This window comes from Anolis sagrei, chromosome 1 (genome assembly GCF_037176765.1).
Source record: "Anolis sagrei isolate rAnoSag1 chromosome 1, rAnoSag1.mat, whole genome shotgun sequence".
Classification (NCBI taxonomy): Eukaryota; Metazoa; Chordata; class Lepidosauria; order Squamata; family Dactyloidae; genus Anolis; species Anolis sagrei.
In genome coordinates, this window is record NC_090021.1 from 334,583,286 (window position 1) to 334,605,243 (window position 21,958).

General features: G+C 41.4%; 1 protein-coding gene across 1 annotated transcript in view; it reads right to left on the reverse strand.

Annotated features, from left to right (window-relative positions):
* ARID4A (AT-rich interaction domain 4A) overlaps nt 1–21,958 on the reverse strand; it is a 91,417-nt gene that overhangs the window by 16,341 nt on the left and 53,118 nt on the right. Inside the window, exons 12-20 of the mRNA XM_060753834.2 lie at nt 16,930–17,002; nt 14,918–15,012; nt 14,683–14,780; nt 12,558–12,786; nt 10,394–10,644; nt 6,277–6,474; nt 2,975–3,059; nt 1,738–1,939; nt 669–731 (exon numbers count right to left, since the gene is read on the reverse strand). Coding sequence (XP_060609817.2) covers nt 669–731; nt 1,738–1,939; nt 2,975–3,059; nt 6,277–6,474; nt 10,394–10,644; nt 12,558–12,786; nt 14,683–14,780; nt 14,918–15,012; nt 16,930–17,002 — 1,294 coding nt within the window. The remainder of the gene's footprint in view (nt 1–668; nt 732–1,737; nt 1,940–2,974; nt 3,060–6,276; nt 6,475–10,393; nt 10,645–12,557; nt 12,787–14,682; nt 14,781–14,917; nt 15,013–16,929; nt 17,003–21,958) is intronic.

The following is a 21,958-nucleotide window of genomic DNA, read 5'->3' on the forward strand; positions in this document are numbered from 1 at the left end:
TTACGTTTATTATTTTACTCTCTTTATTATTATTGGAAGGATACGCAAGCACATTTACATTGAAGAAGGTTAGAATAATGGTTTCATCAGAGTTGGACAGTCTTATCTTAAATGCCAGTTTATGTAAATATTCAAATTCATTGAACCTACTGATGCCTCAATTAATGTAATTTTATTGGTATCTATTTTTATTTTGAAACTTCCTGATAGCTGCTGCATTTCCCACCCTTGGCTTATACTCGAATCAATACATTTTCCCAGGTTTTTGGAGTATTTCTGGTTTTTCGATAAGGGATGCTCAACCTGTATATCTAAATGCAGCATTATTGTCATTTATTCTTTAGTTTTTGCATCAAGAGTACAAAAGCAATCTCACTAGAATCGCAATTTGGAACAATACGCTCATTTGCTTGGAAATGAACTGCATTATATTATTACATTACGCTAAGCTGAAACCAGACACTAAAGGACAATTAATATTTACACTGGGGAAATCTCAATTAACTACCGATTACACTATGTAAGCCACGGAGACTATGAATAATCACATCAATTCACAACCAGTAACTACTGAAAAACAACAAGGTAAGTATTTAAACACAAATTCCAACCTTCTTTTCCGTTTTTTATGCAATATCAACCCGCAATTTACAACCCTCCGTACTCACCATTTGAGCCTCTATCAGAATCCAACATTCCTGAGCTTCGTCTTGTTTGTCGACGCGACAGTCCTAAAAATTAAAGGAAGAAGCTTCAGTATCAAGAGGGAACAAGGAGTTTCCGCACAGAAAACCTTTACTTTTTTCCTGACCTGATCTCACCAGGAAGGGAGTTCCATAGCCAGGGAGCAATCACCGAGAAGGCCCTGTCTCTCCTTCCCACCAATCGTGCCTGTGATAATGGCGGGACGGAAAGCAGGGCCTCCCTGGAGGATCTTAATCTCCACGATGGTTCATAGGGGGAGATGCGTTCGGACAGGTAATTTGGGCTGGGGCCAATTAGGTCTTTACAGGCCTTTGAATTGTGCCCGGTAGCAAACTGGCAGCCAGTGGAGCTGGCCTAAAATGCGAGTTGTATGCTCCCTGTATGCCGCCCCAGTTATTAACCTGGCTGCCTCTCGTTGAACTATTTGAAGCTTCCGAGCAGTCTTCAAAGGCAACCCCACATAGAGTGTGTTGCAGTAGTCTATCCTAGATGTACCAAGAGTATGGACCACTGTGGCCAAGTCTGAGTTCCCAAGGTATGGGCGCAGCTGGTGCACAAGTTTTAATTGTGCGAAAGCTCCCCTGGCCACCGCTGCAACCTGGGATTCCAGGCTCAGTGATGAGTCCAGGAGAACTCCCAAGCTGCGAACCTGTGCCTTCAAGGGAAGTGTAACCCCATCCAGCACAGATTGTGACCCTATACCCTGTTCAGCATTGAGACTGACAAGAAGGACCTCTGTCTTGTCTGGATTCAACTTCAATTTGCTAGCCCTCATCCAGACCGTCACAGTGGCCAGGCACCGGTTCAGGGCTTGGACAGCCTCCTTAGGATCTGGTGGAAATGAGTGATAGAGTTGGACGTCATCTGTGTACAGATGGCATTGAACTCCAAAACTCCGGATGATCTCACCTTGGCTTCATGTAGATATTAAACAACATGGGGGACAATAGTGAGCCCCATACATTAGCAGTATTTGACAAGTCAAAATAGAATGTGCCCCCCAACTCATCATGGCACCAAACTGGAAGTTACCTTCTGTTCCATTAGGTAAAGGTGAGTCGTCTGGGAGGCTGCTCCGGGCGCTTCGGATGCCTGGCTTGCTTTCACTATTTGCAGATTTGGCTAAACAGGAAGCCAGGTTGGACAGAAGAGTAGACTTCAGAGGAGGGCGGCCACGCTTGGCCTTTTGTTTCTCCTCTTCTTTCTTTTCATCTTTTTCACATTCTTCTTTGCTCTGAAAGCAAGCATACAGCCTTCACTTAGGAGTATGCACAAGGTTTTAGAGAGAAATTTCAGAAGATTTACTGTGGATCGCTTTGGTAAGTGCCAAAGTTTAGTCTGGGAATATATAAACCTCTCCCTTCTGAATACCAAAGTCCCCCTCCCTTCTTCCTACTGATCATAACTCAGCATTAAAAAAACAGTACAGCTTTTTTAAGCTTTCAAACAAAACAGGATAAACCCTGCAAGGAAAGTTGATTAATTCCAATCCTTTTTGGTTAGAACTTTTTCCCCTTTCCAGTCTTTGGCTATGGTCAATCTTGCCGCTGCAAAGATATATTGATATATTTCCTGGTCCTTTTGTTTGATGTTTTCTCTATGTAGACCTAGCAGACACAATCCTGGGCTTTTTTAAATCTTGTTATGTAACATTTTATTTGTCTCTTTAATTACCTTGTCACAAAATTCCTGTATGATCACACAGGTCCACCACATATGGAGGAAGGTCCCTTTCTGTTTCCTGCACCTCCAGCAAATACCTTGTTGTGATTTGTCTATTGTGATTTGTCACTGATCAGAAATAGCATATCTCAGGCCACATCTATATTGCCATATAATGAAGTTTGAAACTACATTCTATAGTAAGTATAGGTCCATATAATGCAGTTTAACACCATCGAACTACATTATAAGAGTCTACACTGACTATGTAATGTAGTGTCCAACTGCATTAGATGGCAGTATATATGGGGTCTCAATCAACAGGCAGGCAAATATAGGGAGACATGCTCTCTTGCATATTAAAGTCTGAAGCCTTTTGGGATTTCAATCATCTTGAATTCAGACCACGAGGTTATTGATACTCAGTACAGTTTTGACAAACGGCAAACATTTGTTGAAATCCAATTCGATTTCTCTAATTGAATTGAATTCAATTTCTCAGATTCTGTACTGAGATGTTGTCTGCAGTATTTTCAAAAGGTAGTCAGAAAGAAAGCCTTTAAAAACACATTTCAAGGTTGAAAAGGAATTCACCACTGTTACCTACTTTTGCTTTTTTCTTTTGTTTCTTCTTTGATCCTCCTTTCTCTGCTGGCCAAATAATCCGATCGGCTTTCACCCACTCATCATACCTACAAGAAATGTACACTATTTTATTACCCCTTCAATAATAGCTTTTGATCATGCATTAAATGTAAAAAGACACTTGACGTTGAATTTAGCAATTTTGGACAATACTGATTGCAAAACATGCAAGAAAAGTTCAAGATAATACTTGAGTGGTGTGGACAAAAAAAGGGGGGATATAGACATTTTTATAAGTAGAATTTTCTAATTTTTCCAGTGAAATACTTATTTCTCAAGATCTTGAGTAGTTATAGAAATTCATTACCAAAAGAAACTTCTTCACAATGAGACAAAAGAAAATATGAATGAAATACCTTACAGTTGTAATTTTATGAGTTCTAGTCATTTCCAATTTATAGCGACCACCAAAGTAAACCTAACAGAAGGTTTATAGGGAAGTTTTTTTTTTGTTAAGTAGAGTATTGCCTTCCTCTATGACAAAAGTGAGTAGTACTTTCTTAAGGTCATCAAGAGGATTTCCATGCCTGGGATTCAAACACTGGTATTCCAGAATGCTACTTGAGCATTCAAATCATTATTTCATGCTGACTCTCAAATACATATATACATACATATAAAATTCTTTAAAACTTTCAGATTTTTCCCTGTGTTAATAAACATAATATAGGCATCTTCCCAAATTACAAATGTCTGACTTATAAATGGCTCATACTTAAGAATGGGGCTGAGACAACAGGAAGTGAGAGAAATCAACCCCCAAGAAGGGAAATCCACTCCTGAAAGAGTTTTCATGGGGGAAAGGTGTCTCCACTGAAGCTTTCTCACTAATCCTTGTTTCCACAACAAGACATTTTTTTAAAAATCCAATTATCACAGGGATGTAAAGTGAGGTGAAATCTCCTGAACAGGGGCACAGACAGCAAAAGAAACACCACGGGGGTGTTAACTCTTCCCTATGCGATCCAGAGATATCCGTTTATCTATATTTATACACACACACATACATATAAGAATAAGAATAATATATTGTTGAAGGCTTTCATGGCCGGAATCACTAGGTTGTTGTAGGTTTTTTGGGCTATATGGCCATATCCTAGAGGCATTCTCTCCTGACGTTTTACCTGTATCTATGGCACGCATCCTCAGAGGTTGTGAGGTCTGATGGAAACTAGGAAAATTGGATTTATATATCTGTGGAATGTCCAGGATGGTAGAAAGTACTCTTGTCTATTGGAGCTAGGTGTGACATGCTTCTGCCTGGGAGACTGTGTAGTCTCCTTCTCTGGGGGTTTTTAAGCAGAGGCTGGAATGTCATCCGTCAGGAGGGCTTTGATGGTGACCTTCCCAGCAGAATGGAGTTGGACTGAATGGCTCCTAGGTGTTCCTTACAATTCTGTGATTCTATGAGAGGCTGATTCTATGAGAGGCACAGAAGCATTGGCCGCCTTGATTGGCATTTAATGGCCTAACAGTTTTTAGGTGTGACTTGTTGGAGCTGTGGGGAATCCTTTGTTGAGAGGTGATTAGCTGTTCCTGATTGTTTCTTGTCAGGAGTTCCCCTGTGTTTGAGTGTTGTTCTTTATTTACTGTTATAATTTTAGAGTTTTTTTTAATACTGGTAGCCATTTGAGTCTCCTTCAGGAGAGAAGAAGCAGGATATAAATATATAAATGCATAAAAGAAAAACAACATGATAAGCATGTGTAAAAATCTGAAAAGATGTCATATCAAGGAGGAGGTAAGTTTGCTTTCTGATGCCCTGAAGACTAGAACACAATGGAGAAATGGATTCAAACTGCAGGAAAATTAAATCTAAATCCATCTAAATCTTAGAAAGAACCTCCTGATTGTAAGAGCTGTTCAGCAGTGGAATACGCTGCCTGATTGAATCTTCTCTGGATATTCTTTAGCAGAGGCTGGATGGCCATTTGTCGGGAGTGCTTTGATTGTGTGTTACTGCTTAACAGTGGGTTGGACTGGATGGCCCTTGGGGTCTCTTTAAACTATATGATTCTATGCTCTGTCCAAGAGGTAATTGCTGATTTAGAACAAGGATGCTGGGAAAAGAAAACATTATCTTGTCATGGCCCTTTGACAAGGCTGCCACTGTATGTCAGCATGTGTTCCAGATGTTGCTGAATTAATATTTACAACATTATTGAGCACTGATTGTTTGTCAGAGGCCAATGGAAGTCCAAACTCTGGAGGATGAGAGGTCTCCTGAAGGTGCAATTCTTCATGGCTAAGCGATCTCTTGAATACTTCTTAAAATTCATGTGGTCGCCTTAAGTTGACGGATGATTTGAAGGCACAATCTATAGCTTTAGGCAAAAATGGCTGCATCAACCAGCTCCTAAAGCAAGTGGAAAAATTTAACAGCTTGACAAAGAGCTGCTCCTGATCTGATCATACAAAATGATCAAAGGTCTGGAGAACAAGTCCTATGAGGAGCGGCTTAAGGAGCTGGCATGTTTAGCCTGAAGAAGAGAAGGCTGAGAGGAGATATGGTAGCCATGTATAAATATGTGAGAGGAAGCCACAGGGAGGAGGAAGCAAGCTTGTTTTCTGCTTCCCTGGAGACTAGGACGCAATGGAACAATGGCTTCAAACGACAAGAAAGGAGATTCCATCTGAACATGAGGAAGAACTTCCTGACTAATAGGAGACATGATAAAGGCCATGGATCAAGTCATAGGGAGGAGGGAGCAAGCTTGTTATCTGCTGCCCTGTAGAGTAGGATGCAATGGAACAATGGCTTCAAACTACAAGAAAGGAAATTCCATCTGAACATTAGGAAGAACTTCCTGACTGTGAGAGCCGTTCAGCAGTGGAACTCTCTGCCCCGGAGTGTGGTGGAGGCTCCTTCTTTGGAGGTTTTTCAACAGAGGCTGGATGGCCATCTGTCAGGGGTGCTTTGAATGCAATATTCCTGCTTCTTGACATGGGGTTGGACTGGATGGCCCATGAGGTCTCTTCCAACTCTTTGATTCTATGATTCTATGGCTAAGCGATCTCTTGAATACTTCTTAAAATTCATGTCGTTGCCTTAAGTTGATGGATGATTTGAAGACACAACCTATAGCTTTTGGCAAAAAATGGCTGCATCAACCAGCTCCTAAAGCAACTGGGAAATTTACAACTTGATGAAGGGCTGCTCCTGATCTGATCATACAAAGAAAAAATGGTGGGACTGGTGAACTTGAATTTTCAATGCAGCTGCTACACAGCACTGAAAATTTGATTTAACATTTCCCCCCTTACCTTACATTCCAGCCGTAGTAATGTACCAAATACAACACCTCTCCGTCATCATTTTCTGTACTTTTAATACTAGCTTCGTAAATCTTCTGGGTTTTCCCACGGCCGTATTTTACTTTGACTTTGGTTCCCGTGAGGCAAGGCTCCGAGTCGTCCTCGCCCTCCTCTCCTTCCGATTCTCCCTGGTTTTCAAGCTCTTCCCTGAAACAAGCCAGGAAAGAAGATGCAGACCAATTAGAGACTAAATGCAGGCGGCAGCACAGCAGTCACCTTCCTCCCTTCATCAGGCGACGCGTTTGTGATGGCCCACAGTGCTGCCAACCTCTGCCTCGAAGGGACATGACTCAGCAAGAGGCTCCTGGCAAAAACTCCACGTCCCAAGTAATGAATCTTACAGAAGCACCTAATCAATCCTGCAGTGAGAGAGGGAGCCATCAGTGGAAAGCTCTTGAGCTCAATACCAGTGTTATCAATAAGTCAACTGTTCTGGACCACTTTTTAAAATGTCAGTAATATAGTGTAGTTTACCAACACTACATTCAGTGGGATTAGGGATATAGGGCCCCATAAAAATGTGATTTAAAAAAATTATCTTGAGAGAACATCTCTCGAGGAAGCTCTACATCAGGCATGGACAAACTTGGGCCCTCTAGGTGTTTTGGACTCCAACTCCCACCATTCCTAACATCCTTAGGCCCCTTCCTTTTCCCCCTCAGCCGCTTAAACAATACAATAATTAAAATGAAGAACAATTTAAACAAATATAAACTTATTAGTATTTCAATGGGAAGTGTGGGCTTGCTTTTGGCTGATGTGATAGGATTGTTGTTGTTGTCGTTGTTGTGGGCCGGGTAAATGACCTTGGAAGGCCATATCTGGCCCTCGGGCCTTAGTTTGAGGACCCCTGCCCTAGATAAACCCCTTGACATGCAGGAATGCACATCTAAAGCATCCCTCAGAGATGATCATTTAGTCTCCAAAGGATTGTCCAAGACTCTAAACATGCCCAGCTCCTTAAGCCGCTCCTCATAGGGCTTGTTCTCCAGACCCTTGATCATTTTAGTCACCTTCCTCTGGACAGATATTGACAAGCTGGAATGTGTCCAGAGAAGGGCGACTAAAATGATCAAGGGTCTGGAGAACAAGCCCTATGAGGTGTGGATTAAGGAGCTGGGCATGTTTAGCCTGAAGAAGAGAAGGCTGAGAGGAGATATGATAGCCCTGTGAGAGGAAGCCACAGGGAGGTGGGAGCAAGTTGTTTTCTGCTTCCCTGGAGACTAGGACACAAAACAATGGCTTCTAACAACAAGAAAGGAGATTCCATCTGAACACGAGGAAGAACTTCCTGACTGTGAGAGCCGTTCAGCAGTGGAACTCTCTGCCCCGGAGTGTGGTGGAGGCTCCTTCTTTGAAAGCTTTTAAACAGAGGCTGGATGGCAATCTGTCAGGGGTGATTTGAATGCAATATTCCTGCTTCTTGGCTGGGGGTTGGACTGGATGGCCCATGAGGTCTCTTCCAACTCTTTGATTCTATGATTCTCTAAGGCAGTCTATTCCACTATTTAAAAACTCTTACTGTAAGTTTAGATATATATTTTTTGTAATGTTAAGTGTAGTTATGTGGTGAAATTGTTAAAAGTAATTAATAGGCAGGGTAGTCTCCACCTCCAATGTCAGCTTGGCACTTATGGAATGTGTCGGTGGGGAGGGGGCGACTAAAATTCTACTCTGAATGTGTCCAGAGGGGGGGGGTGGGGGGGATGGACTAAAATTCTGCCCTGAGCCACCTTCAGGCTGATATGGGTGGGATAGAAATAGTGTAAATAAATAAATAGTAAATAAAATGATCAAGGGTCTGGAGAACAAGCCCTATGAGGAGCAGCTTAAAGAGCTGGGCATGTTTAGAAGAAGAGAAGGCTGAGAAGAGACATGATGAGGGCTATGTATCAAGATGTGAGGGGAAGTCATAAGAAGGAGGGAGCAAGCTGGAGACCAGGACACGGAACAATGGCTTCAAACTACAGGAAAGGAGATTCTGCCTGAACATGAGGAAAAACTTCCTAACTGTTGAGAGCTCTTCAGCAGTGGAACTCTCTGCTCCAGAATGTGGTGGAGGCTCCTTCTTTGGAGACTTTTAAACAGAGGCTGCATGGCCATCTGACGGGGGTGCTTTGAATGTGATTTTCCTGTTTCTTGACAGGATGGGTTTGGACTGGTTGGTCCACGAGGTCTCTTCCAACTCTATGATTCTATGAAAGGTGGTCTTAGGAAAGGCACTCCTGCAGTCCCAATGCTGCAGTATGAGAGCTAATACTGACCCCTGCAGAGTCTTCCTCACAAGTATACTGCTGCCATAACAAGCAACACAGCAATGCAAATCCATATTCCAAAAAACATCTATTTTTGGAAGACCTGATAGATGACTGAGCTCAAACATAAAGCCAGAAGTGACTTTGGATGCAATTTGTGTTCATTCTTATAAAAGAGAGACAAAAGAAACTCTAGCCTGGCTGGAGGAGGAGGAGTCTTGGCACTTCAGGACTTTGTTCCCAGGGAACCCAGGTCTTAAGTTAAATTTTAACACCAAACTATATAATAGCGTGTATTTACTCTTCCATTGGAGGAAGGACTAGCTTAGATGTAATGATAAAACATAGTTCAGCATTGTGGCCCCTGGGCACACAGAAAACTGGGCGACTTGGAAGGCGCTGAACAGACTGCGCTCTGGTACCACGAGATGCAGAGCCAATATTAAGAAATGGAGCTACAAAGTGGAATCCACAACATGCAAGTGCGGAGAAGAACAAACCACTGACCACCTGCTGCAATGCACCCTGAGCCCTGCCACATGCACAATGGAGGACCTTCTTGCAGCAACACCAGAGGCACTCCAAGTGGCCAGATACTGGTCAAAGGACATTTAATCAACTACCAAGCTTGCAAACTTTGTGTTTTGTCTGTTTGTTTGTTTTCTTAAAAATGTAATACAACTGTCTCTTTTCTCCTGACACGATAAATAAATACATAAATAAATAAATAAGCAAGTATTGTGGGAACAGGTCTAGCACCTCCAGGCTTGCACACTTGTTCATCGCAGAACAAGGAGTTTGAAAATGTTCATCTCTTTTCCTGCAGCAAAGGATTCAAACTGAAGGAAAATAGATTCAACCTGAATATTAGGAAGAACTTTTTGATGGTAGGAGCTTTTCAACAATGGAATACCACACCCTCTGAGTATGGTGGAGTCCCTTCTCTGGAAGTTTTTAAGCAGGGGCTCTATGACAGTGTTTCTCAACCTGTGGGTCCCCAGATGTTTTGGTCCTCAACTCTCAAAAATCCTAACAGCTGATAAACTGGCTGAGATTTCTGGGAGTTGTAGGCCAAAACACTTGGGGAGCCATAGGTTGAGAACCACTGCTGTATGGCCATCTGTTGAGAGGGCTTTTACTGTGTCTTACTGCATAAGCAGAGGGTTGGACTGGATGACCCTTTTGTTCTCTGTAAGTCTATGATTTCTATTTTGGAAATCCAGACTTGAACAAACTAGAAAAATTTAACCACAGCTAGTGGAAGCAAGCCACTTTCAAACCATTGTTTATGGAGCTGTATTAGCTTCACTACACAGTTAAGGTTGACCACAGTTATAGCTTCAGACAACATGGAAGGCTGATATTAATTTAAAATGGAAATCTCTAAATTCCAACTGGAAGCTGCACCAAAGAAAAGCAAAACACACAAGCTAGGGAAGGGCAGTCATAGACTTCTCCTGATGATACTGAAGCACAATTTGCATCACGTCTGAATTCATCCATGACAATCCCACTTCCTTCCATGCTCTTAGCAACCATGAAGATTAGACTTGCAAGGAGATGAATGTTTTATATGGATCTGGATAAAACTGCCGAATAAAAGCAGCTTTTCACTCAAGTTACAGATTAAGGTTTGCAATATGTACCCGTTTACCTTGGAATATGTTCTACTGAATTAGATTTGGAGAAGAGACATACAGTATGTCACTGTCAGTATAATTTCCCAAGCCTTTTGTACTCAGCAGTTGTGCTGCAACACCAGACAGTAAGAGAGAAGGAAAACAAAACATATAAGGTATTTTTTTTCTTGCCTCCTCTCCTCTTCATCTTCGGAGTCCCCGTCAGATTCCTCTTCCGGCTTTGCTTTCTTTTCCTTTTGCTTTGGTGTGGCCTTTTTGCCTCCAAGCGTCATCTCGTTTTCCCTTTTTTCTACATTATTGTTACTGGACATATCCTCATCGACGTTGTTCTCCTTGTTGCTGTCTTTTAATTTGTCCTGCGTTTTCTCATCTTCGCTTTCCTTTTTTGCTACAGCAACATCACGGACGAGTCTTCGGCGTCCCTGTGACAGGAGAGGGGGAAACCAGGCCATTTAGGATGCACTGCTGCCTTCAAGGCAGCCGGGTTACACAATGCAGCACTGCAGCATCAAATTCAAGGCTTTTTCGTGATAAACGCGGTATATCAGAGAATTTTGTGTATGTGTACAACAGGCTACTTTATTCTAAAAATATTTTATTTAAGATATAAACATGTAAATTGTTGTCGAAGGCTTTCATGGCTGGAAAAACAGGGTTGTTGTAGGTTGTTCGGGCTGTATGGCCATGTTCTACAAGCATTCTCTCATGACGTTTTGCCTCCATCTATGGCAGGCATCCTCAGAGGTTGTGAGGTCTGTTGGAGACTAGGAAAATTGTTGTAGGACTTCACAACCTCTGAGGACACCTCAGAGGTTGATGTAGGCGAAACACCATAGATGCCATAGATGTAGGCAAAACACCAGGAGAGAATGCTTCTAGAACATGGCCATACAGCTCGAAAAACCTACAACAACCCATGTAAACTCCGTTAACATACGAACAAGGTCAGCAGACAATTGGAGAAAACCAGGGATAAGTAACACTATGGCAGGCATGGGCATTTTGGACTTCAATTCCCACAATTCCTAACAGCCAGTAGACTGTTAGGAATTGTGGGAGTTGAAATCTAAAACACCTGGAGGGCCAAAGTCTGCCCATTCCTGAACTATGGTATATATCTGGCTTTCCGTTTCCGTTCCGCTTGTCAGGACTTGCTGCTTGACGTCTCCTCCACGGAGAGTGTCATTTCAACAAACCACCTTCAGATTGGAAAGAAACAAGTCAGAGTTTTCAGTTCATGAATCATGCTAAACACGCCACTGCATGGCAGAGGGTCTGTAGGTTTGATTAGAGGAGGAGCCAAATGAGGGAAACTCAGCACCATGTGCCAGCCCCTAGTTCAGGCATGGGCAAACTTCAATCCTCCAAGTGTTTTGGACTTCAACTCCCACAATTCTTAACAGCTGGTAGGACTCCGTCCTGGGCACACAGAAGACTGGAAGGCACTGAACAGATTGTGCTCTGGCAATATTTTATTATTTACTTTATTTATATACCGCTTTTCTCAGCCCTCAGGCGACTCAAAGTGACTCAATACGAGATGCAGAGCCAACCTTAAGAAATGGGGCCACAAAGTGGAGTCCACAACATGCGAGTGTAGAGAAGAGTTAACCATAGACCACCTATTACAATGCAGCCTGAGCCCTGCCACATGGACAATGGAGCCCTGCCACATTTCCAACATATGTCAACCTGAGCCCTGCCACATTTCCAACATATGTCAGTGCAATAGTACATTGCTACTCTCTCTGGAAAGAGATACCAACGTAGATGCGTTTTGCAGACATTCCTTTTAAAGTGGTTAAACCTTAAGTAAAGGTAAAGGTTTTCCCTTGACATTAAGTCTAGTCGTGTCCAACTCTGGGTGTGTGTGTGTGTGTGCTCATCTCCATTTCTAAACTGAAGAGTCGGCTTTGTCCGCAGACACCTCCAAGGTCATGTGGCCAGCATGACTGCATGGAGTACTGCTACCTTCCCGCAGAGGCAGTAGTTATTAATCTACTCACAGTTGTATGTTTTTGAACTGCAAATTTGGCAGAAGCTGGACCTAACTGCAGGAGCTCACCCCGCTCCCTGGATTCGAACACCAGACCTTTCAGTCAGCAAGTTCAGCAGCTCAGCAGTTTATACTTTAATTACACTTAATACTAATCATTTGCATGTTTTTGACTACACTGTAATCTGTGCATCGCTTTGACATCTGATTTTGGAGGGGAAAGTGGAGTAGAAAAGCCTGTTTATAAGAGTAAGAAGATAAAAAGGCAATTTGAAGTCACAAAATGCATAGCTTGTGTTACAGAAGATAAGTGTTGGAGGACTTTTCCGAAATGCTTACCCTTGGAGATATCTGCTCGACGTCTTCTTTTTCACTTTCGCCGCTGCCATCGTTTTCTTCCACCTCGTTCTGGACTTCCACGGGGGACATTTCTGGCTCTTCTTTCATATTTTCCTCCATTGGTTCTTCTTGCTTCTGTACAACTTGTATTATTTTTGGTTCATTGTGGTGGATGGTTCTAAACTGAATGTTTGCAGATCGGCAGTATTCTTCAAAACCATAAAGATACCTACAAGTATTTGAAAGCGTAGTTAAGGACTAGAAAATATAAAGTGTTCTTCAAATCGTCTTAATAATACAATGGAAGAATATGCCTTTTTAACCCTCACCCCCGGCCTTCAGGTAACAGTTTGCCCCAAAGAAGAAAGTCTAAAAAACTCAACAAAATGGTGTCCCATGCTCTTGTTACATCCCAAATAGACTACTGCAACACACTGTATGTGGGGTGGCCTTTGGAGACTGTTTGGAAGCTTCAAGTAGTCCAAGAGGCAGCATCCAGGTTCCTCACTGGAGTGCCATAGAATCATAGAATCAAAGAGTTGGAAGAGAACTCATGGGCCATAATCCAGTCCAACCCCATTCTGCCAAGAAGCAGGAATATTGCATTCAAATCACCCCTGACAGATGGCCATCCAGCCTCTGTTTAAAAGCTTCCAAGGAAGGAGCCTCCACCACACTCCGGGGCAGAAAGTTCCACTGCCATATAGGGAGCATACCGCCCCCTGTTACGTCAGCTCCACTGGCTGACAGTCTGAGCACAATTCAAAGTGCTGGCTTTAGCCTATAAAGCCCTAAATGTTTCTGGCCCAGATTACCTGTCCGAACATATATCTCTTTATGAACCATCTTGGAGATTAAGATTTGGGGAGGCCCTGCTCTCGGTGCCACCTTCTTTGCAGGTGCTTCTTTGCAGGAGCGAAAGACAGGGCCTTCTCAGTGGTGGTCCCTCAGCTGTGGAACTCATTCCCCAGTGAAATCAGGTCAGCCCCCTCCCTCCTGACCTTCAGAAAGAAAGTAAAAACATGGCTCTAGGACCAAGCCTTTGGATAGAAACAGCGCAATAAGTGAAGACGGAATATGTGCAGTCGCAAATGGAATGGCCTTGACTATGAAGCCACAGGGAAGAGGGAGCAAGCTTGTTTTCTGCTTCCCTGGAGACTAGGACGCGGAATAATGGCTTCAAACTACAAGAGAGGAGAGTCCATCTGAACATGAGGAAGAACTTCCTGACTGTGAAAGCTGTTCAGCAGTGGAACTCTCTGCCCCGGAGTGTGCTGGAGGCTCCTTCTTTGGAAGCTTTTAAACAGAGGCTGGATGGCCATCTGTCAGGGGTGATTTGAGTGCAATATTCCTGCTTCTTGGCAGAATAGGGTTGGACTGGATGGCCCATGAGGTCTCTTCCAACTCTTTGATTCTATGATTCTATGATTGCAGATTATGTGGTTTTAATAATTGGTTTTTAATGTTTTATAAGGCTCTTTAATTTAATGTTTTAATGTATATGTTTATTTTTACTCTGTTTGTTCACATGACATCGAATTGCTGCCTATTCTAAGGTCGTTCTGAGTCCCCTTTAGGGTGAGAAGGGCAGGGTACAAATATCGTAAATAAATAAACAAACAAACAACGCTCCTGCATTCCCTTTAAGCAACCTGATTAACTTTCTCCCCTCCTTCCTTCCTTCCTTCCTTCCTTCTTCTCTCTCTCTCTTTCTCTACTTGTTCCCTCCTTCCTCTCCATCTTTCAAATGCCCTGACAAATGTATTACAGCATGGAAGATCATAGCAACTGCTACTGCAACTAACTGTAGCTGTTATTAATTGGTTAACTATTGCACTCTTAATTGCAATATATCTGAAATTTTAAACCGTTGCGAGTCATTGCAACAGCCTACAAGTGGACAGCCTTGGAGAAGAGAACATTTAATAGTAAACAACTACATATTCTGCGAAAGTGTGACATTGCTCTCCTCCAAATTCTGTTTCTTATGTTCCTTTGTGTCTACATTACTCTGAGCTATTTGGGAGAGCACTGCAGAAAGAGAAAACGATCTTTTAAGAAATCTATGTACCCAGGAACATTTTCCTTTTAAGTGCTATTCAGAGAGGCAAAAAGGACTACTTACTTTCTATAAGCCGTTTTTACATTGTAGGAAGCAGCTGAGTTCAAAATAGGAATGCCAAGGTCCATATAAATTTGTTTCCATACAGCTCCACTCTCAATCTTTTGTGTGTGTGGACAGGAGAAAAGAGAGATGTTTTACTTGTTGTTATTTGCATTGCTTCTAACAAATATTTCAATACAAAATTCATCTAAAACCAAAGGTCATGGATACAGGCTTCAACGAATGTCACACTTACATTGTCACACCCTCCCTGCTGATATACCAGTCTGAAAAGTTTGAAGAGGTTAAGATCCTTATAGCCCAGAACTGGTGGCTTATTGATAGGAGTACCTGACGAGAATTTGAAAGAAAGGAACAAGAACAAATTTCAAAAGGATTCATATAGTATTTTTGCAGTTTTATCACACAGTACAGACCTTTAAAGATATACTCTACACGACATTACTTATCTCACCTAGAGTTTTTAAACATTTTAATCTTTGCAACACGAACTGCCCATCGTGATCGATTATTGTGATTTTATATTGTATTGTGTCCCTTTTTTGTACTGTTTTTATTATTTTCATTATTTCTTCTTGATGTATTATTTTATGTTGTATACTTTCTTTGTTGTGATTGTTGGGCTTGGCCTCATGTAAGCCTCCCTAAGTCCCCTTGGGGAGATGGTGGTGGGGCATAAATAATAATAATAATAATAATAATAATAATAACTACTACTATTTATAGTTCAATAAGCTTCTTGCCTGATACCTGTGGAAGCACAAGCATTGCACCTGACACTGAAATGTTATGGAAATGTCATTTTTTTTAGTCCACAATTAAAAAGTAACCATGAACTTGTGAAAATACTAATGATGAACAAACTTGCTTATATGGCTGTTACAATTTTGCTCCTCCTAATTACTTAAACCCGTTTCTTTGCCAGCTTTGCCCCCTGCCCCAAATCAGACTAAAGACATGCAGACTCACTTGAAGATTCAGACCTGTTAGCTAAATGTTATATAATGGGAATTCCAGTATTTAATCCCTTTCCAGAACTGATACATCCTACAAATGAGGAATAATTACCAGCAAACAGGGTGAATCACTGTGCCTTTCAAGTCAACTCTAAAGAATGTACATGTTATCAGGCATTTGCTAAAAATTGATGATTACTGGCAATGTTTAAAGATTCTGAGCAGCTCAAGCAACTGGAATTGCTCAGTAGGAATGTATTATAACTAAATCCCTTATTGGTTAAACAATATGATCCAAGATGTCAGTGTGCTGTTGCTGTAATTCTGACTTATAGTGATCTAAGGCAGGCATGGGCAAACATTGGCCATCCAGGTATTTTGGACTTTAACTCCCTCAATTCCTAACAGCTGAAGGGGCCATGATAGCACAGAAGGTTAAATGGCAAACTGCAAAAAAACAAAAAACAAAAAAAACTTGCTGACCAGAAGCCATGGGTTGCAGTGAGCTCCTAGCTGTTAGCCCTAGTTCCTGTCAACCTAGCAGTTCAAAAACTTGTAATGTGAGTAGATCAACAAGTACCACCTCGGCGGGAAAGTAAAAGGCACCCATGCAACCGTGCCAGCCAAACACAACCAGGAGGGTCTATGGACAACAGGCTCCTTTGTGTGGAAAATGGAACAGGAGCACGTGCCCATGACCAGAGTTGAGCATTGCCTCCGGACGCCAGAGATGGAAAGGGAAACTTTTGCCTTTGTTTGTGTATTGTATGTCATTGTTCACTGTATAAAAGGCATTGAATGTTTGCCTATATATGTGTATACTATAATCCGCTCCGAGTCCCCTCGGGAGGATAGAGTGGAATATAAATCATATAAATCAAATGGCAGAATTCATTGCGGGTTGTACTTGCCTTTCTCTGAGGCCGAGAGAGAGTAACTTACCCAAGATCTATGAACAAATGGGGATCCGAACCCTGGTCTGCAAATGTCTTTGTCCAACACTCAAACCACTATACACCAGGTCTCAAAATAACTAAGTACTTCACTTATTATTATTTACCTCTTACTAATTGTTTCAGGTGTTTAGCATTTATGGTGCCAATCCTGCATGTATGTTTTCAGAACTAAACATCCCCGAGTTTAATGGAACATACTCTCAGGAATATATGGCCTTATAGCACAAAGCACTCAAGCACTCCATGCAAAGACAAGCCTAACAGTTGTTGAACACAGTCCCACACTAGCTAAAAAAGTCCCCTGTCTGTTTCAGTCCAAGTGAAGCATTGTTTACCTCTGTCTTCCATAAACTTGTAAAGCTGTTGGAGGAAATTGTCCCTCTCTTCAGGATCAAGCTCTTCCTCAGGCTGTCAAAATACAAAAAAAATTGAAGATATTAAAATATTTTTAAAAGATAAACAGTTGATTGAATGGCAGCATTACAAGCATTTGCAATAGCTGACTTTAGCAAATTTCAGACCTATAAAAACATTAAGAAATGACAGGGATATTGTTCCTTTTTCAAGGGATAGTCCTTACCCTTAAGAAATCACTGATTGCTAATCATCAGGATAAGAGCAGCTGACCATTAGAATTACTGGCCCTTGGTTCATTTTTCAGGTTGAAAAGATTTTGAACTATAAAGGAAAATTTCTGAGTTGTCACTAAGCAAGTGGGAAAGCTTGGGAAGTGTTTAAGGATCCAACCAGACATGCCTTTCTGCAGTGTCCTGTAAGCCACGCTCTCCACATACAATTTCCCCCAGTGTTTTCAACTTCTTTTTACAACAGAAGCTATTATTTCACCGCTATCAAACACAAATTGACCACAATATTTTTTCTGTAGTACTTCTGTAGTTTTCAGCACTCCCTTGACCTTTTATATCTCAAAGGTCCTGTGTTTTGACTCTTATCTCAGTTGGTGCCCACTATCCAAGTTTTCAATTGAGATTATTATAACACATATCAAGGATGAAGACCTCATTCTAGAATGTATTTATGACGGGTGTTTAAATTCAATTGCAACATGTCAAATAACAACCTGTACTGAAAAAATGTATATCTTTGCAGAAAATTTGCTCATTGGAGGGAAGGACATTAGAGGCAAAGAAGAAGTACTTTGGCCACATCATGAGAAGACAGGAAAGCTTAGAGAAGGCAATGATGCTGGGGAAAATGGAAGGAGAAAGGAAGAGGAGCCAACCAAGGGCAAGATGGGTGGATGGTATTCTTGAACTGACTGGCTTGACTCTGAAGGAGCTGGGGGTGGTGACGGCCGACAGGGAGCTCTGGCATTGGCTGGTCCAGGAGGACACAGAGAGTCGGAAGCGACTGAGCAAATAAACAACAACAACATAAAAATGTTTATCTTTGAAGAAACTTTCCTGGTTTCTCATTCTTATGTTTTCCTCTGCCCTTTTGCCAAGGAGTTCCTAATGCAGCATGTCTTCTTGTCAACACACTTGATCCTCATAACCATTCTGTGAAGAGAGACTAAACTAAGGAGGACTTGAGTCTAGGGCTATCTGCATAAATGGCTCTTTCCAATAAGCTACCTGTCTAGGGGGGAAAATGAGCCCAAGAACCTCACTTTGCATCAGATGTACTGAAAATACTTCCAGTAAATAATTCCTGGAGGCTTTGATTTTCCCTTCTAGATATCCTGCAAATGGAGATAGACAAACCACAATTTCTTTTGACAAAATTTCCTTACTGAAGCATCTGTAATAATTTTTACTCCTGACATTAGTGTCAATCTGTTCATGTTTTTCACTGATTCTGGAAAGCAAATGGGAGTATTTGTTTCACTGTATTGCAGAATTTAGGAGACATCAGTAGTATCATATGAATGAAATCCTTCGATCTTGTGATTTCTTGTTTGCTTGTGAATGGCACAACACTGTGTTACAATTTTGACAGAACAATAGTAAAATAATTCAGCAGTTGATGGGTTTCATCTAAGTGTACAAGATGTATAACTAAGCAGACTTTGAAGAAACAAAGCAATCCCACGAGAGGCTAAAACAAATGTTAGCTTTCTGTTTACTTCCAGTAAAGTTAGTGTGTAAAGTTCTGAGTACGTGCTCTTTTGACAATTTTAACTCATTTCACAGAGGAAGAAGGGATAAAGTTTGCAATGGCACATTTTACACATGTATAGGAAACAAGAGTCAATGTCTCCCAAGTGCATTGGCAACACACCTCAGCTTTAAGACTATTTGTTTTTAAATGTCACAGCTAGAAGCATTTTATTTACAATGAGCCCTCAATATCTGATGGGGTTTGGTCTCAAGACTCCCAAAAATCCATGAATGCTCGAGTCTCATTATGTAAAGAAAGTATAGTAAAATGGCATTCCTTATATAAAAAATGGCAAAATCAAGGTTTGCTTTTTGGGATTTTTTTTCCCTGAGCATTTTTGAGCTGCAGATGGTTGAAGAAGATGCCGAATCCATGGATATGGAAAGCTGATTATACTGGCATAGTTCTGCAGATAGTTAAAAAAGAGAAGACATTAAAAATATCTAACACATGACAGTATAAAGAAGAGACGCTTAAATCCAAATTCATGGCATAACTGAAAGTAAACAACGTAAGAGCAATAACAGGTTAACTTAAACACTTGGAATCTTTTTAAAAGGCTATTGAAGATGATGCCAGGCTGGGCAAAGTATGCCACAGCTGGATTGGCATCTGAGCAAGCATTCTTCCCAAAAGCCATCAGCCTCACTTTCTTCAATTGTCAGAAGAAAGGATCCTATGAAGAAAACCTTAAGGTTTGGACATATATGAGGGAAATAGATGTGTATCTCCTTCCTTAAAGCTACACACTTAGATTATCTACTGACCAGAATCCTGTTTTAAATAATAAATTGTTTACCCTCAAAATTCCATTAGTTAATTTTTTAAAGGATACTATGGTTTGAAAATGTATTAGTTGCAATAATGAAATACAATTATTATTTGTCTTCCGGTTATTCAAACCTAGCAGGCTTTGCTCTCAACGTAAAATGCAATATTTAAAGCACTATCACAATTCATATATAAACCCCACCTTCCCTAACAAAGGAACTTGTGGACCTGCAGTTACTTTTTTACTGCTATTTCATGGTGACAAAAGGACATTCTGCAAGTGATATGGGGTTGCTTTGCTGTCACAAAGGCGAAAAGAAGCCTTTGTTCAGACCAGGGAGTACTTCTGATACACGTCCTCTCCCTCACACACACGTACACAGACACACACGGGACATCCACTGAAATCACCACCAAATTCTAAGGTTACAGAACAGCATTAAGCAACAGCATTGATTTTTTGCTTCTGCTTTTAACATCACAAGGGCTTTAAATAATTAGAAAATCTAACACAGTTTGTTGATTTTCAGAAGACTAAATGGTCGATGTGTGTACTACCATCACCCTTCCCCCAAATCTTATTTATAGCCCCAAAGGAAGAACAAACAAACACACACGGACCATTTATGCAAAACACTCAGAGCAGCATCTGAAGTCACCATGCTGTGTAAGCATCAATATGTTAGAACATGCTGGAAAAAGTTGGAATACTGGTTTTGCATTCGAAATCAGCCCAAAAGGCCACCCAATGTTATCTTTTTTATGGCATTAACTTGGTTGACAGGCAAGGAAATTATTGGAGAGAGGCAAAGAGTTAAACTGCAGTGGGAAGAAAGGCTCACCAAAAATGTGCAGAGACATCTTCCAACAAGGACACAGGAGTCAAGAGGATACTGGCATTATGCTGCAGCAGGTACAGATGTCCTCAGTCAATCAGGAACATCTCATACAGCTTATATCTTAAGGGTTTTCAATGCATGCCATCCTGGCACACTTTGTAACACACGTTTTGCACCAATGGCTATATGTAATTTTGGGTAACAACTTGGACTTCTCAAGGACATTTAGGTGAGAACAAAGATTAAAAAAACAGTACTGAATGCTACCAATCATACAGAAGAATGACTTGATTTTGGTCCTAAGACAGTAACTTCTGGTTTCATTGCAATCCCCATTTTTTGTGTTGGCATGGTAGTGAATGTCACCCTGATATTAACATCTATCTTTGACTGGGAAAGATTTCAAATACACGTTTTTTTCAGTGATAAAGTAATGAACCCAAAGCAGGCTGGGAAAGGGAATGATGGTTTCCACTTCCCCTGAATAGAAGCTTCTTGAATCTTCATAACTCCCTGAAGACTGGAATACATGGGCCCATTCTCAATACATCAGAGATACAAGGAAGAAAGGTGTCTGCTGCTATTGTAGACTTAGTTCAAGGGCAACGAATCCTTTTTGGGCAAATCCGAATTCCATTCCCAAACTGCTGGAGAATGGAAGTGGGATAAATTTGAGTGAAGAGGGGAGACAATAATTAGGTTGCATTCCAAAACTCATAAAAACACGAAAATCTTACTCCAAACATGACACATCAAAGTGCAAGATTAATTATTTCAGGACATTGTTTTTTTGGTCGTGTCAGGGGCAACTTGAGAAACTGCAAGTCACTTCTGGTGTGAGAGAATTGGCCGTCTGCAAGATGCCTGGATGTTTTGGTGTTTTACCACCCTTGTGGGAGGCTTCTCCCATGTCCCCGCATGGAGAGCTGGAGCTGATAGAGGGAGCTCATCCGCACTCTCCCCGGATTCGAACCTGCAACTTATCGGTCTTCAGTCCTGCCTGCACAGGGGTTTAACCCACTGCACAACCGGGGGCTCCTTCAGGACATGATAAAAAAGGTGTTTTCTGTATAAGAGGATCTTGATCTACTCTTGCGCATGGTAGCAACAGAAATCATCTTTGGGGACAATCATTTGCATTCCAAAACTCATAAAACACAAACACACTTGAAATTCTCACTCCAAACATGACACATTAAAGCTCATGATTAATTATTTCTGGACATGAGGAAAAAGATGATTTTTTCCTGTAGAGCAGGATCTTGATCTACCCTTGCGCATGGTAGCAACAGAAGTCAGCTTTGGCTTCCTGCAAGCCCTGTTTTTGCAAGTCACCTCACAGGAAAGGCATAATACTGATTTTGCTACAGGTGCCCTGAAAGCAATTTCTGTGCAAGTCTTGGGTCAAGCTCCAACTGAGAAAATGTTCAAAGCTCCATAAGAAAACTGAAAATAATCAGATCAGAAACGTAAACAAACACATATTTATATGGAAAGGGGACCTTAATATGAGTCATAGAATCATAGTGTTGGAAGAGACCTCATGGGCCATCCAGTCCAACCCCCTGCCAAGAAGCAGAAATATTGCATTCAAAGCACCCCTGACAGATGGCCATCCAGCCTCTGTTTAAAA